Source organism: Pseudoliparis swirei, chromosome 18 (genome assembly GCF_029220125.1).
Source record: "Pseudoliparis swirei isolate HS2019 ecotype Mariana Trench chromosome 18, NWPU_hadal_v1, whole genome shotgun sequence".
Classification (NCBI taxonomy): domain Eukaryota; kingdom Metazoa; phylum Chordata; class Actinopteri; order Perciformes; family Liparidae; genus Pseudoliparis; species Pseudoliparis swirei.
In genome coordinates this window covers 28,019,100-28,034,942 of record NC_079405.1, presented here as the reverse complement: position 1 = coordinate 28,034,942, position 15,843 = coordinate 28,019,100, and the positions used below count along the sequence as shown (strand labels likewise).

The 15,843-nt window shown below is 45.9% G+C and overlaps 1 protein-coding gene across 15 annotated transcripts in view; it reads left to right on the top strand.

Moving 5' to 3' along the window:
* Positions 1–15,843, top strand: part of cast (calpastatin) — a 37,986-nt gene that overhangs the window by 21,091 nt on the left and 1,052 nt on the right. For 12 of the 15 annotated variants that reach the window (XM_056436889.1, XM_056436888.1, XM_056436890.1 and 9 more), the window contains 33 exons: positions 397–435; positions 1,120–1,206; positions 2,302–2,388; positions 2,662–2,748; positions 2,855–2,926; positions 3,005–3,115; positions 3,204–3,308; positions 3,385–3,501; positions 3,591–3,689; positions 4,062–4,172; positions 4,294–4,344; positions 4,807–4,899; positions 4,994–5,098; positions 5,828–5,929; positions 6,009–6,113; positions 6,190–6,306; positions 6,782–6,874; positions 6,969–7,073; positions 7,793–7,894; positions 7,974–8,078; positions 8,155–8,271; positions 8,762–8,854; positions 8,949–9,050; positions 9,765–9,866; positions 9,946–10,050; positions 10,127–10,243; positions 11,633–11,725; positions 11,820–11,924; positions 12,644–12,745; positions 12,825–12,928; positions 13,005–13,121; positions 13,211–13,309; positions 13,568–13,653. In XM_056436889.1, coding sequence (XP_056292864.1) covers positions 397–435; positions 1,120–1,206; positions 2,302–2,388; positions 2,662–2,748; positions 2,855–2,926; positions 3,005–3,115; positions 3,204–3,308; positions 3,385–3,501; positions 3,591–3,689; positions 4,062–4,172; positions 4,294–4,344; positions 4,807–4,899; positions 4,994–5,098; positions 5,828–5,929; positions 6,009–6,113; positions 6,190–6,306; positions 6,782–6,874; positions 6,969–7,073; positions 7,793–7,894; positions 7,974–8,078; positions 8,155–8,271; positions 8,762–8,854; positions 8,949–9,050; positions 9,765–9,866; positions 9,946–10,050; positions 10,127–10,243; positions 11,633–11,725; positions 11,820–11,924; positions 12,644–12,745; positions 12,825–12,928; positions 13,005–13,121; positions 13,211–13,262 — 3,102 coding nt within the window. In that variant the 3' untranslated portion in view covers positions 13,263–13,309; positions 13,568–13,653. Of the gene's footprint in view, positions 1–396; positions 436–1,119; positions 1,207–2,301; positions 2,389–2,661; positions 2,749–2,854; positions 2,927–3,004; positions 3,116–3,203; positions 3,309–3,384; positions 3,502–3,590; positions 3,690–4,061; positions 4,173–4,293; positions 4,345–4,806; positions 4,900–4,993; positions 5,099–5,827; positions 5,930–6,008; positions 6,114–6,189; positions 6,307–6,781; positions 6,875–6,968; positions 7,074–7,792; positions 7,895–7,973; positions 8,079–8,154; positions 8,272–8,761; positions 8,855–8,948; positions 9,051–9,764; positions 9,867–9,945; positions 10,051–10,126; positions 10,244–11,632; positions 11,726–11,819; positions 11,925–12,643; positions 12,746–12,824; positions 12,929–13,004; positions 13,122–13,210; positions 13,310–13,567; positions 13,676–13,785; positions 13,894–13,989; positions 14,083–14,335; positions 14,381–14,456; positions 14,577–15,189; positions 15,271–15,543; positions 15,568–15,689; positions 15,801–15,843 lie in introns of those variants that run through there. The other 3 variants (XM_056436898.1, XM_056436894.1, XM_056436897.1) reach the window with 3 other exon arrangements.

The following is a 15,843-nucleotide window of genomic DNA, read 5'->3' as shown; positions in this document are numbered from 1 at the left end:
CCGTATCTTCCCGTGCCCCCATTTGAGAACCACTGATCAACATCATTAAGTAAACTCCATTGTATCCGGACTCAGAGATAATTAGTCAAATTTCACATGTTTTTATTTTTGATACCTGACAAAATAATTCTTCATCATTTAATATAAAAAACCGTCATGTACCAAAAGCTGGCGTTCATTTAATTCGCATTCTTTGATCAGATAGTTCATGTTTTTAAATGCAATTTCTATATTTAATTGTATTTTATGAAGTCAAAGTATCTCAGTTATCGTATTGGCACAGATGTTGTTTTAAAGAATATAAAATGAGCCGTACGGCCACTCTAATCCGTCGAGTCCTTAAACGACTTCAGAGTTTAATTCCGATCTAAAATGAATCTGTTTATTTTCTTGCAGTCTCCAGTTCCTGCAGATTACAAACCCACGGACCTCCCGGTGAGTGATCCCTCCCCACGTCGTGTTATTCTCTCTTTAAACTCCTGAATGAAGAGCGAGGACTCATCCAGGAAACCAGACCGGTTCCTCTGGAGAGGGGAATGTTGCACTGCATTGTGGGTGTTGTGTCAGCAGAACCACCTCCTCGAGTCGCGCTCGTTGGTTCATGTCTGACTGAACACGCAGAACCACATCGACCGCGCCCAAACACACACACACACACACACCTACACACACCTACACACATAACACACACAATCACAAACATACACACACTCATCTCCTTTGATAGGTTACCAATAGGGTTACTGTAGACTTGTTCTCACACACACACAAATACACTCACACACACGCCCACATTTTGCGTCACAGCTTCCTCCCGCTGTGTTATCTCGTCACTCCAGAAGCTTCTTCAGCTTCTCGTCGTCACGTTCGTCTTCAGTTTGGATGTTTATCGTGTAAATATATTTTTTAACGTGTCAAAGTTGTATTTTCTTGGCAGTTTATTTGGGATTTATTTTGGTCTCCCTGGAATGTGAAGTCTGTACTTCTCCTTCATTGTCTGGTTTCCATTACTTTGCACTTTAACGTGGCCAGGCGCGCCCCCTAGTGGAGAGTCATGGAACTACTATGTTTTTAATCGTCTAGATCTGGTGGTGATGTGTTTTCTGCTCTTCATCTCAGAAACCGATGAGCTCCGGCGAGGCCCTGGATTCTCTTTCAGATGCGTTCATGACGTCATCATCTCCAGCTGCATCCCAGAGGCCAGAGGTCAGGCTCCTTACACCCTTACACCGTGTGTCCTCTTTCCACTAAAGTCCACCCTTGCATCATGTCCCAGTCTGACAGAATGCACTTTTAAAAATTGAAAAAATAAGTTACAAAAACACAGTTTTGTGCTTTTTCAAATGCATCTAACAATCATTTTTCCTGATGAAATATTTATCACACATGATAAGAAAAGATAAGATATTCCTTTATTAGTCCCAAAGTGGGGACATTTCAGGATCACAGCAGTGGGTGCACATTAGAGCATTAATAAAAAAATTACATGAAAAAAAGATAAAAATAAAACACAATAACAATATTAAATACTAATACTAAAATACTAAATATACAAAGGAAACAAAATATATACACAAGGCGGTGACCAAAGTGAATTTCCAGCAGGTTAAAGTGTCCATGAAAATAAATATATATATTTATATAATAAATGGATATATACAGGACTGTCTCAGAAAATTAGAATATTGTGATGAAGTTCTTTATTTTCTGTAATGCAATTAAAAAAACAAAAATGTCATGCATTCTGGATTCATTACAAATCAACTGAAATATTGCAAGCCTTTTATTCTTTTAATATTGCTGATTATGGCTTACAGCTTAAGAAAACTCTAAAATCCTATCTCATAACATTTTAATATTTCCTCAGACCAAGTAAAAAAAAGATTTATAACAGCTGAGTGTTTGTCAAGGCTCAGGAAACCCTTGCAGGTGTTTCGAGTTAATTAGACAATTCAAGTGATTTGTTTAATACCCTACTAGTATACTTTTTCATGATATTCTAATATTTAGAGATAGGATATTTGAGTTTTCTTAAGCTGTAAGCCATAATCAGCAATATTAAAAGAATAAAAGGCTTGCAATATTTCAGTTGATTTGTAATGAATCCAGAATGCATGACATTTTTGTTTTTTTAATTGCATTGCAGAAAATAAAGAACTTCATCACAATATTCTAATTTTCTGAGACAGTCCTGTATATATATAATTATATATATAATACATTTATATATATTTATATATATAAATATGTTATTAATATGTCTAGATCTGGTTGTGATGTGTTCTCTGTTCTTCATCTCAGAAACCAATGAGCTCCGGCGACGCCCTGGATTCTCTTTCAGATGCGTTCATGACGTCATCATCTCCGACTAAACCCCAGAAGCCAGAGGTCAGGCTCCTCACCACGGAGCTCCCGTACACCCTTACACCGTGTGTCCTCTTTCCACTGAAGTCCACACTTACATCATTTCTCAGTCTGGATTATTTTTGTAGACAGAATGCACCCGGAAAAACTGAAAAGATATGTTTAAAAAAACAGTTTTGTGCTTTTCCAAATTCGTCTAACAATAATTTATTTTGATCAAATATGTATCACATATATATAAGTATGTTTTTAAAAGTCTAGATCTGGTTGTGATGTGTTCTCTGCTCTTCATCTCAGAAACCAATGAGCTCCGGCGACGCCCTGGATTCTCTTTCAGATGCGTTCATGACGTCATCATCTCCGACTAAACCCCAGAAGCCAGAGGTTAGGCTCCTCCCCCTGAGTGTACACAGACGTTTAAAGTTATAGTTGTGTGCATTTTTTTTTTTTTTATCCGTCGAACGCTCCTTTTTCCTTATGAAATACTTAGAAGAAGGATTCCTTCGCCGGCGTCAGCGCCTCGTCGGCCGGCCCCGCCAACTTCGCCCCGCCCCCCGTGAAGGTATGAGGTCAAATAAAGGGTCGGCGCTTTTCAGGTTGAAACGTCCTCGTCTGATGTGGCGCCTCCTCTCGGTTTCAGACCGCGAGGCCTCCAGCGGATAAGAAAGCCAAGATGGAGGCGGCCGCGTGTGATTTCTCCCTGATGTCCGCCATGGATGCCAAAGTGGACACCAAGCCCGAGACCGGCGAGGTGGGAGACCCTTTGCAGCCGTGTCCTCGTCCCCTTGTGAGGGATTTGTTTGTGTTTTTTAAACCTCCTGTCGCGCTCCGTCTCCCAGGGCGACGCCATGTCTCTGGACGCTCTCAGCGCGCTCTGTGACACGCTGCCGGAGGACACGCCCAGACCAGAACTCCCCGAGCTCAGACCCGAGGACGTGGTGTCGGTAGGTCCTCCTCCTCGCCGCCTCCCGTGGCTCTGGGTGGATGTAATGTATCCACCTCCTTCTCATCCATCCGCAGGAGGACAAACACACGAAGGAGAAAGGAGTGTTGGTGGGAGAGAGGGAGGACTCCATCCCTCCAGAATACAGGTCCAAAGAGGAGGAACTCAAGAAGCTGCCTGCTCCAGAACCCGAGGTGAGGCCGGGACCAGGGAGGTGACGTGTTCTGGGTTTCCTCCAGATGATGCTCAGGTGTGACTCCTCCTCCTCCTCCTCCTCCTGCAGCCCACCATGTGTCCCGGTGAAGCTCTGGACATCTTGTCCGGAGGCTTCGTGACGTCTTCCTCGGCTCCGGCCGCCTCCCCCTCCGCTCCTCCTGCTCAGGTAGGACCTGCTCCTCCTGGGGGACGTGGCCGGGGGGGGAGGGGCTTTGTTGAGGACGCTCAGTCTGACGAGGACATTGGTCCATGAAGCTGCAGCTAGCCGCCGGTTAGCTTAGCATCACTCTGTCCAACAAGTAACAAGCATCTGCCGACCAGCACCTCTAAAGATCACCGATTAACATATTGTTTTATTAGTTCTATCTTTGTTTGTTCATGCCACTGTTTCTAGTCTTTATGCTAAGCTAACGTGGGAGTGTGTTGTTGATCTCCTATCGAACTCCTTGGAAACGAGTGGATATCTATATATCTACACGTACAATGTCAAACTATTATTTTAGATTATTAGTTATTGTTTCTGTTTTTGTTTTTTTAGACCAAAATAGAGGATTTGAAGGCGCTGGATCTACTGGAAGACGTTGTGGCTCCAACTAAAGTGTCTGGAGTTCAGGCACCGGCCCCCCCCCCTGCCAAGAAGACCCCACAGGTAACGGTCTGTGTGTGTGTGTGTGTGTGTGTGTGAGTGTTGTGTGTGTGTGAGAGTTGTGTGTGTGTGTGTGTGAGTATTCTCGGCCGTTCTCCCACTGTGCGTCCTCGTGTCCCTGCAGAGCACGGTGTGTCCACCGGGGGCGCCGCGAGTGAAGCCCGAGCCCGACAAGGTAATATTTCCCTCTCTCCTTTCTCCTTGACTCTCTTTCCCCGCGCCGCGGCCCCGTTGACCTCCTCCTGTCCCGCTCGTGTTCTAATGGTATATTGTGTTATCGCCTTAGAAGACTAGCGGAGGGGTAGCAAACCCAATAAACCCTTTTTATGTGAGCGCTGCTGAAAACAGTTATTTTGGTGCGAGAAGCTATAAAACTGGCCTTTGAGCCACAAGAAGAAAAAAATTAATATTTACAATAAAAATCATTTTTTATAACCTCTTGTCTTGACTAGATTTTATATTCATTTTGAAATTAATTTGATACATAAAAGTGTGAGTTTACATGGAAAACACCAAACTTTTGAACGTAAGTATATATAATATATATAATACATGCATATTAAAAAATTTATATGTGTATATATATATAATACATTTATATATATATATATTGACCCTCTCTGTGTCCACCTTGCAGCCCACCATGGGTACCGGGGAGGCTCTGGGCCTCTTGTCCAGTGACCTCATGACCCCTTCAGTGGCGCCTGCTGTCCAGGCTCCTCCTGTAAAGGTAAACAGGCTGTAGATCTGTTGCAGGTCACAAACAGACTCCATCCTCTGTGTACCGTCTCTTTAAATGCTGCCTCTCTGTTGGGCGGTTGCAGAAAGCCCCCGTGGCCGTGTGCCCCCCCGCCGGTAAGAAAGCCAAGGTGACCAAAAAGGAAGATGACTTCTCTCTGGAGGCCGGCCTGGACATCCCGACCATCACGGTAGAGCTCTCACCTCCTCTCTGGGTCCAGTGTTACATTTGGAAATCACGGACACTTCCATGACTTCAGATCTCGGCACGTTCAGATTTCTTCAGAGGGAATCCGGCTGCGGACAGAAACGCTCGCCGTAAAGCAGGAGGCCGATTTGTAAAAAACCCAAATACGAGTAATTATCATTATTATCAAGAATACAAGATTATTGCCGACTCGCCAAAAGCAAAAACTCTCGTGAGATCTTCTGTTCTGTTGTTGCCCTTCAAAACAAAAGCTTGAATTGAGAGTGGCCGTATCAAGCCCGTTTTAAAAAGATTTAACACTTGACACGCATATCTGCACTAATTTAGTTTTGCACAAATTGCACATTTATTGTTTTTAAAATGTATGTAAAACTTTTTATTGCTAAATATTTGAATTTGATTTCTTTAGTCGCACTTTTTGTTATTATCTTGAAAAGATATCCAGCTTAATTGCAGCCACAATATTTTATTTATTGTGTGCTTTTTATGCACGTATATAACTTTATTTGCATCGTTCTACAAAGTGATTGCACATTTTGATTTTACTTGAAAGTGAATGCAATTTTCTTTATTCTGTTATTTGAAAAAGCCCAGATGGGAGGCGTCACAGCAAGTTATTTCAATAAAAAGTCAGAATATACCTTTTTTGGGGGGCGGTGGGGCCTGAAGCCGTTAACGTGCCGCGTCGTGCCCTTTCTGTTGTCTGCTGCAGAAAGTGGAGCCCGCTCTATCCTCGTGTCTCGCCTCTCCGGTCCAAACGGGGAAAGCCGCCGCGGGAAAGGACGCCGCTGACGGCCGGCGGGAGCCGGAGAAGGTGAGCTGCAGGAGAACGTCTCCACGTGTTTACAGAGCCACCGAGAAACAGTCCCAACATGTCGCGCTCCGTCTCCCAGGGCGACGCCATGTCTCTGGACGCTCTCAGCGCGCTCTGTGACACGCTGCCGGAGGACACGCCCAGACCAGAACTCCCCGAGCTCAGACCCGAGGACGTGGTGTCGGTAGGTCCTCCTCCTCGCCGCCTCCCGTGGCTCTGGGTGGATGTAATGTATCCACCTCCTTCTCATCCATCCGCAGGAGGACAAACACACGAAGGAGAAAGGAGTGTTGGTGGGAGAGAGGGAGGACTCCATCGCTCCAGAATACAGGTCCAAAGAGGAGGAACTCAAGAAGCTGCCTGCTCAAAAACCCGAGGTGAGGCTGGGACATTCACTGCAATGTAAATACAGTAAAACAATATTTATTTATTTATATATATATACGAGAGGCCCATCTCCAGTGTTCTAATGGTATATTGTGTTATCGCCTTAGAAGACTAGCGGAGGGGTAGAAAACCCTTTAAACCCTTTTTATGTGAGCGCAGCTGAAAACAGTTATTTTGGTGAGAGAAGCTATAAAACTGGCCTTTGAGCCACAAGAAGAACAAAATTAATATTTACAATAAAAATCATTATTTATAACCTCTTGTCTTGACTAGATTTTATATTCATTTTGAAATTAATTTGATACATAAAAGTGTGAGTTTACATGGAAAACACCAAACTTTTGAACGTAAGTATATATATAATATATATATATATAATACATGCATATTTATATATAATATATTTATATGTGTATATATATAATACATTTATATATATTGACCCTCTCTGTGTCCACCTTGCAGCCCACCATGGGTACCGGGGAGGCTCTGGGCCTCTTGTCCAGTGACCTCATGACCCCTTCAGTGGCGCCTGCTGTCCAGGCTCCTCCTGTAAAGGTAAACAGGCTGTAGATCTGTTGCAGGTCACAAACAGACTCCATCCTCTGTGTACCGTCTCTTTAAATGCTGCCTCTCTGTTGGGCGGTTGCAGAAAGCCCCCGTGGCCGTGTGCCCCCCCGCCGGTAAGAAAGCCAAGGTGACCAAAAAGGAAGATGACTTCTCTCTGGAGGCCGGCCTGGACTTCCCGACCGTCACGGTAGAGCTCTCACCTCCTCTCTGGGTCCAGTGTTACATTTGGAAATCACGGACACTCCCATGACTTCAGATCTCGGCACGTTCAGATTTCGTCAGAGGGAATCCGGCTGCGGACAGAAACGCTCGCCGTAAAGCGGGAGGCCGATTTGTAAAAAACCCAAATACGAGTAATTATCATTATTATCATGAATACAAGATTATTGCCGACTCGCCAAAAGCAAAAACTCTCGTGAGATCTTCTGTTCTGTTGTTGCCCTTCAAAACAAAAGCTTGAATTGAGAGTGGCCGTATCAAGCCCGTTTTTAAAAGATTTAACACTTGGCACGCATATCTGCACTAATTTAGTTTTGCACAAATTGCACATTTATTGTTTTTAAAATGTATGTAAAACTCTTTATTGCTAAATATTTGATTTCTTTAGTTGCACTTTTTGTTATCTTGAAAAGATATCCAGCTTAATTGCAGCCACAATATTTTATTTATTGTGTGCTTTTATGCACGTATATAACTTTATTTGCATCGTTCTACAAAGTGATTGCACATTTTGATTTTACTTGAAAGTGAATGCAATTTTCTTTATTCTGTTATTTGAAAAAGCCCAGATGGGAGGCGTCACAGCAAGTTATTTCAATAAAAAGTCAGAATATACCTTTTTTGGGGGGCGGTGGGGCCTGAAGCCGTTAACGTGCCGCGTCGTGCCCTTTCTGTTGTCTGCTGCAGAAAGTGGAGCCCGCTCTATCCTCGTGTCTCGCCTCTCCGGTCCAAACGGGGAAAGCCGCCGCGGGAAAGGACGCCGCTGACGGCCGGCGGGAGCCGGAGCAGGTGAGCTGCAGGAGAACGTCTCCACGTGTTTACAGAGCCACCGAGAAACGGTCCCAACATGTCGCGCTCCGTCTCCCAGGGCGACGCCATGTCTCTGGACGCTCTCAGCGCGCTCTGTGACACGCTGCCGGAGGACACGCCCAGACCAGAACTCCCCGAGCTCAGACCCGAGGACGTGGTGTCGGTAGGTCCTCCTCCTCGCCGCCTCCCGTGGCTCTGGGTGGATGTAATGTATCCACCTCCTTCTCATCCATCCGCAGGAGGACAAACACACGAAGGAGAAAGGAGTGTTGGTGGGAGAGAGGGAGGACTCCATCGCTCCAGAATACAGGTCCAAAGAGGAGGAACTCAAGAAGCTGCCTGCTCCAGAACCCGAGGTGAGGCCGGGACATTCACTGCAATGTAAATACAGTAAAACAATATTTATTTATATATATATATATACGAGAGGCCCATCTCCAGTGTTCTAATGGTATATTGTGTTATCGCCTTAGAAGACTAGCGGAGGGGTAGAAAACCCTTTAAACCCTTTTTATGTGAGCGCAGCTGAAAACAGTTATTTTGGTGAGAGAAGCTATAAAACTGGCCTTTGAGCCACAAGAAGAACAAAATTAATATTTACAATAAAAATCATTATGTATAACCTCTTGTCTTGACTAGATTTTATATTCATTTTGAAATTAATTTGATACATAAAAGTGTGAGTTTACATGGAAAACGCCAAACTTTTGAACGTAAGTATATAATATATATATATAATACATGCATATTAATATATAATATATTTATATGTGTATATATATATAATATATTTATATATATATAATACATTTATATATATTGACCCTCTCTGTGTCCACCTTGCAGCCCACCATGGGTACCGGGGAGGCTCTGGGCCTCTTGTCCAGTGACCTCATGACCCCTTCAGTGGCGCCTGCTGTCCAGGCTCCTCCTGTAAAGGTAAACAGGCTGTAGATCTGTTGCAGGTCACAAACAGACTCCATCCTCTGTGTACCGTCTCTTTAAATGCTGCCTCTCTGTTGGGCGGTTGCAGAAAGCCCCCGTGGCCGTGTGCCCCCGCCGTAAGAAAGCCAAGGTGACCAAAAAGGAAGATGACTTCTCTCTGGAGGCCGGCCTGGACTTCCCGACCGTCACGGTAGAGCTCTCACCTCCTCTCTGGGTCCAGTGTTACATTTGGAAATCACGGACACTCCCATGACTTCAGATCTCGGCACGTTCAGATTTCGTCAGAGGGAATCCGCTGCGGACAGAAACGCCGTAAAGCGGGAGGCCGATTTGTAAAAAACCCAAATACGAGTAATTATCATTATTATCAAGAATACAAGATTATTGCCGACTCGCCAAAAGCAAAAACTCTCGTGAGATCTTCTGTTCTGTTGTTGCCCTTCAAAACAAAAGCTTGAATTGAGAGTGGCCGTATCAAGCCCGTTTTAAAAAGATTTAACACTTGGCACGCATATCTGCACGAATTTAGTTTTGCACAAATTGCACATTTATTGTTTTTAAAATGTATGTAAAACTCTTTATTGCTAAATATTTGATTTCTTTAGTTGCACTTTTTGTTATCTTGAAAAGATATCCAGCTTAATTGCAGCCACAATATTTTATTTATTGTGTGCTTTTATGCACGTATATAACTTTATTTGCATCGTTCTACAAAGTGATTGCACATTTTGATTTTACTTGAAAGTGAATGCAATTTTCTTTATTCTGTTATTTGAAAAAGCCCAGATGGGAGGCGTCACAGCAAGTTATTTCAATAAAAAGTCAGAATATACCTTTTTTGGGGGGCGGTGGGGCCTGAAGCCGTTAACGTGCCGCGTCGTGCCCTTTCTGTTGTCTGCTGCAGAAAGTGGAGCCCGCTCTATCCTCGTGTCTCGCCTCTCCGGTCCAAACGGGGAAAGCCGCCACGGGAAAGGACGCCGCTGACGGCCGCCGGGAGCCGGAGCAGGTGAGCTGCAGGAGAACGTCTCCACGTGTTTACAGAGCCACCGAGAAACGGTCCCAACATGTCGCGCTCCGTCTCCCAGGGCGACGCCATGTCTCTGGACGCTCTCAGCGCGCTCTGTGACACGCTGCCGGAGGACACGCCCAGACCAGAACTCCCCGAGCTCAGACCCGAGGACGTGGTGTCGGTAGGTCCTCCTCCTCGCCGCCTCCCGTGGCTCTGGGTGGATGTAATGTATCCACCTCCTTCTCATCCATCCACAGGAGGACAAACACACGAAGGAGAAAGGAGTGTTGGTGGGAGAGAGGGAGGACTCCATCCCTCCAGAATACAGGTCCAAAGAGGAGGAACTCAAGAAGCTGCCTGCTCAAAAACCCGAGGTGAGGCCGGGACATTCACTGCAATGTAAATACAGTAAAACAATATTTATTTATTTATATATATATACGAGAGGCCCATCTCCAGTGTTCTAATGGTATATTGTGTTATCGCCTTAGAAGACTAGCGGAGGGGTAGAAAACCCTTTAAACCCTTTTTATGTGAGCGCAGCTGAAAACAGTTATTTTGGTGAGAGAAGCTATAAAACTGGCCTTTGAGCCACAAGAAGAACAAAATTAATATTTACAATAAAAATTAGGGCTGTCAATCGATTTAAAAAAATTAACTAATTAATCGCACATTTTGAAATTGCGATTAATTAATCGCGATTAATCGCGCTTAAGTGTTTTCCTTCTTTTTAAAGACAAAACTTCACACAGAGCTGTGTTTTCAAAGAGGCTCCTACATATACAGTGCCAGCGAGGTATTTAATATCGTGGATGATAAATTGTTTCTTCAGTGAAACATCAGATTAGTAAAAAATATATATATATTGAGACCCCATTGGTCCTGTCATCTTTAACACTGAACACAGCAGAACCAGTGGCCTTGGTAACTGACTGACATTCACATATGTCACGTTAACCCTCTGGAGGCTGGGGGCATTTTATACATTTTACAAAATAAATTAAATTCACCGTTTAAAGTCTTTTGCATGTGACACACCCCCACGTGTTATACATCAAACATTCCAGAACAATCTCAGCTCTGAAATAAGGCTCATTGTCCTCATGCCGTGTTCTCTGGTTCTCTGACTGACAGGCTGCTAAATGAGCCTAACCTGTGAGGTGGGAGGTCCTTTGTGATTTACTGAGTGTTCATTGGTTGTTTTACGAACGGATTGACAAATCATGGTGAAGGTTTCGTGTGACGAGTTCTTTCCGCGCCGCGTCACCCGACACGTCGCCCCTCCGTTCCTCTGTGTATCAGAGGGGGAGACGGGAGGAAGGAGGAGCAGGAGGAAACCCGACTGATTCATCCACGAGTTAAACTGATTTATGCTCCTTATTTTCGCGGAGAAATAATTGTTTTAAAAACGGAAAGTGTCAAACCGTACTGCCGCGGTTAAAAAAAAAAAAAATTTGCGTTAATTGCGTTAAAATATTTTAGTGCGTTAGGCCAAATTAATCGCATAGATTAACGCGTTAACGCTGACAGCCCTAATAAAAATCATTATGTATAACCTCTTGTCTTGACTAGATTTTATATTCATTTTGAAATTAATTTGATACATAAAAGTGTGAGTTTACATGGAAAACACCAAACTTTTGAACGTAAGTGTATATATAATATATATAATACATGCATATTAATATATTTATATGTGTATATATATATATAATACATTTATATATATATATATATTGACCCTCTCTGTGTCCACCTTGCAGCCCACCATGGGTACCGGGGAGGCTCTGGGCCTCTTGTCCAGTGACCTCATGACCCCTTCAGTGGCGCCTGCTGTCCAGGCTCCTCCTGTAAAGGTAAACAGGCTGTAGATCTGTTGCAGGTCACAAACAGACTCCATCCTCTGTGTACCGTCTCTTTAAATGCTGCCTCTCTGTTGGGCGGTTGCAGAAAGCCCCCGTGGCCGTGTGCCCCCCCGCCGGTAAGAAAGCCAAGGTGACCAAAAAGGAAGATGACTTCTCTCTGGAGGCCGGCCTGGACTTCCCGACCGTCACGGTAGAGCTCTCACCTCCTCTCTGGGTCCAGTGTTACATTTGGAAATCACGGATACTCCCATGACTTCAGATCTCGGCACGTTCAGATTTCGTCAGAGGGAATCCGGCTGCGGACAGAAACGCTCGCCGTAAAGCGGGAGGCCGATTTGTAAAAAACCCAAATACGAGTAATTATCATTATTATCAAGAATACAAGATTATTGCCGACTCGCCAAAAGCAAAAACTCTCGTGAGATCTTCTGTTCTGTTGTTGCCCTTCAAAACAAAAGCTTGAATTGAGAGTGGCCGTATCAAGCCCGTTTAAAAAAGATTTAACACTTGGCACGCATATCTGCACGAATTTAGTTTTGCACAAATTGCACATTTATTGTTTTTAAAATGTATGTAAAACTCTTTATTGCTAAATATTTGATTTCTTTAGTTGCACTTTTTGTTATCTTGAAAAGATATCCAGCTTAATTGCAGCCACAATATTTTATTTATTGTGTGCTTTTATGCACGTATATAACTTTATTTGCATCGTTCTACAAAGTGATTGCACATTTTGATTTTACTTGAAAGTGAATGCAATTTTCTTTATTCTGTTATTTGTAAAAGCCCAGATGGGAGGCGTCACAGCAAGTTATTTCAATAAAAAGTCAGAATATACCTTTTTTGGGGGGCGGTGGGGACTGAAGCCGTTAACGTGCCGCGTCGTGCCCTTTCTGTTGTCTGCTGCAGAAAGTGGAGCCCGCTCTATCCTCGTGTCTCGCCTCTCCGGTCCAAACGGGGAAAGCCGCCGCGGGAAAGGACGCCGCTGACGGCCGGCGGGAGCCGGAGCAGGTGAGCTGCAGGAGAACGTCTCCACGTGTTTACAGAGCCACCGAGAAACGGTCCCAACATGTCGCGCTCCGTCTCCCAGGGCGACGCCATGTCTCTGGACGCCTCAGCGCGCTCTGTGACACGCTGCCGGAGGACACGCCCAGACCAGAACTCCCCGAGCTCAGACCCGAGGACGTGGTGTCGGTAGGTCCTCCTCCTCGCCGCCTCCCGTGGCTCTGGGTGGATGTAATGTATCCACCTCCTTCTCATCCATCCGCAGGAGGACAAACATACGAAGGAGAAAGGAGTGTTGGTGGGAGAGAGGGAGGACTCCATCGCTCCAGAATACAGGTCCAAAGAGGAGGAACTCAAGAAGCTGCCTGCTCCAGAACCCGAGGTGAGGCCGGGACCAGGGAGGTGACGTGTTCTGGGTTTCCTCCAGATGATGCTCAGGTGTGACTCCTCCTCCTCCTCCTCCTCCTGCAGCCCACCATGTGTCCCGGTGAAGCTCTGGACATCTTGTCCGGAGGCTTCGTGACGTCTTCCTCGGCTCCGGCCGCCTCCCCCTCCGCTCCTCCTGCTCAGGTAGGACCTGCTCCTCCTGGGAGACGTGGCCGGGGGGGGAGGGGCTTTGTTGAGGACGCTCAGTCTGACGAGGACATTGGTCCATGAAGCTGCAGCTAGCCGCCGGTTAGCTTAGCATCAAGGATGGGGAACGGCTAAATAACAAAGTGAAGCAGATAGATTAAAAACTTTTGAAAAAGTCCTGCAGTGATTTGACACACTCTGTTCTCTCCCTCCCTCCCCCCCCCCTCCCTCCCTCCCATCCTCTCTCCCCCTCAGCCTTCTACAAACTTCGTTCTGAACGCCTTGGCTCCGGACTTTGTTTGTTCCTCCAAAGCGTCGACGGTGAAGTCCTCCGTTAACGTTCCCTCACAATGTTCCCCGGAGGTAAACGCTGGAGAGCAGCTGGAGCTTCTTCTTCTCTTCTTCTCTTCTTTTAAAGACTCTCTCTCTTTAAAAACCCTGAACGTCACATCGGTGTCCGTCTGTGCGCTCAGCTTTCAGCCAGCGGCGCCCTGGACGCTCTGGACCTCCTGTCGGACACCTTGAACGACATCAGCCCCGCCCCCCAGCCCGCCCCGCCCGCCGCCAAGGACATGGTCAAGGTGAGCCCGGAGATCGTCGCCGGAGAACGTCGCCGGAGAACCTCGTGAAATGTGAAAAGATGCTTCAACTGGACCCGCTCGGTCTTGTTTCCGCAGGAGAAGAAGGCCGTAGAGGAGCGGCTCATTAAAATGGGCGAGAGAGACGACTCGCTGCCGGCCGAGTATCGACCCACCGAGGAGGACCTGAAGGTAACACGGAACCGCCCGGAACCGCCCGGCGGTTCTGCAGACAGGTTCTGCGTAAAGATTCGCGATGCTTGTGGATTTTGAGCTCCGCGCTCATTTGCATAAGCAGCTGCTCTATAGAATAGAATGATTCCTGGATCTTAGTTTTAATGTTGATGGAACAGAAAAACAAAATGAAACGAGAGGACGGAGTTCCACACGCGATGAAGGCGTCTTTAACCGGCGTGTCTCGTGTTCGTCGACTTCTTTTGAACAGAAAATGGCCGAAGCGAAGGCCGAAGCAGCCGCGGCGCCCAAGGAGGTAAACGTGCGCTCGCACCACGTGACGGGCGGAGCAGCGGGAGGCGGGACTCACGCGCCGCTTTCTTTTTACGTAGAAGTCGATGGACGATAAAACCGCCCTCGACCTGCTGTCCAGTGACTTCGGTGCTGCACCCGCCGCTGCACCTGCCGCCACGAAGCTGCAGCCTCCCGTGCTGGACTCCGAGCCCCTGAAGGTAGCACACCTCCGACCCTCTGACCTCATCTTTTAAAGCGCACGGTGACCTTTAAAAAAAAGAAGGGTCACCTACAGGGTTCGTACGGTCGTGGAAAAGTCATGGGATTTTAAAATGGTCATGGAAGAAAAAAAACTTTCATCATAAAGGTTTGGGAAAAGTCCTGGAAATTTGTTCTAATCACATGTTTCTTTACGGCGAGTTTGAAATAATGTTTTTTTTTTAAAGAAAGACGCGCAACATTTTCTAAATTTTTCATGTTTATACCGAGAATTCAGTTTGGTCATGGACATTTGGTTTAAAGTCCTGGAAATCCACTGGTCAAAATGTGTAAGAAGCCTGCACCTAAATAATTAATTAATTATTATTATTTAGACTTTTATAGCACTTTTCTAGAACACAAAGAAATTCCATCTCTACGATTGGGAGCTTTACAACAACAATGTCGTTAGTCGTGTGTTTAATTTTTCTTAATAATCCACAATTTAAATGATCAATTGACGCTGAACGGTTTCAGATGAGTGTCTTAGCTCGGTACCTGAACGCATCGTGAGCTGGTGCCTCTCTTGATACGTTTGTTTGACGTGTTCCTGTGTTCATTGCTCCCTCCTAGCCCATGGCGGGCGCCGTTCTGGAGACGCTGTCCGGCACTTTGCTCCCGGACCACATGGAGCTCAAGACCGACAAACCAAAGGTAAACAACGGGAGATCTCCGAGAGGTCGGGTCGAGGTTATTCCTTTAGACGTAAAGGTAACGAGCGATGGAGGGGCTCAGAGCGCACCCCAAGTAGACTCCAGCGAGAGTCCTTGGCAGCGGCCTCGATTCCTTTCCTTTGTCATCTCCTTCCCTCGTCATTCTTTGAGCTGTTGTAGTTGGTGTTCGGTGGCGCCCCCTACAGGTGGTTTAGTGTCACTTACAGCGACGGGGAGTTGTTGAGCTCTAACCAAGGTGTCCACTTTGTTTCAGGCCAAGAGCAAGTCCAAGTCTAAAGTGAGCCCACGAGTCATCGTAATACCTCTGCATGTTCATCCCCCCCCCTGAAATAAATTACATTAAATCTGGAGTATTATTCCATGCAGAGGACGCTTTTCTAACCTTAACGTGTTTTTCAGAAACCACAGGCGGAGGAGCCGCCCGCCACCGAGCAGTTCCCCGCCGCCCCACGGAGCGCCGACGTCGTGCCAAAGTCGACAAAGAAGGGGGGGCGGAGCTAGACCCTCTGGGTGAGGGGCCTTCTCATCACTTTTTTTTGTTTTGTTTTTAAAG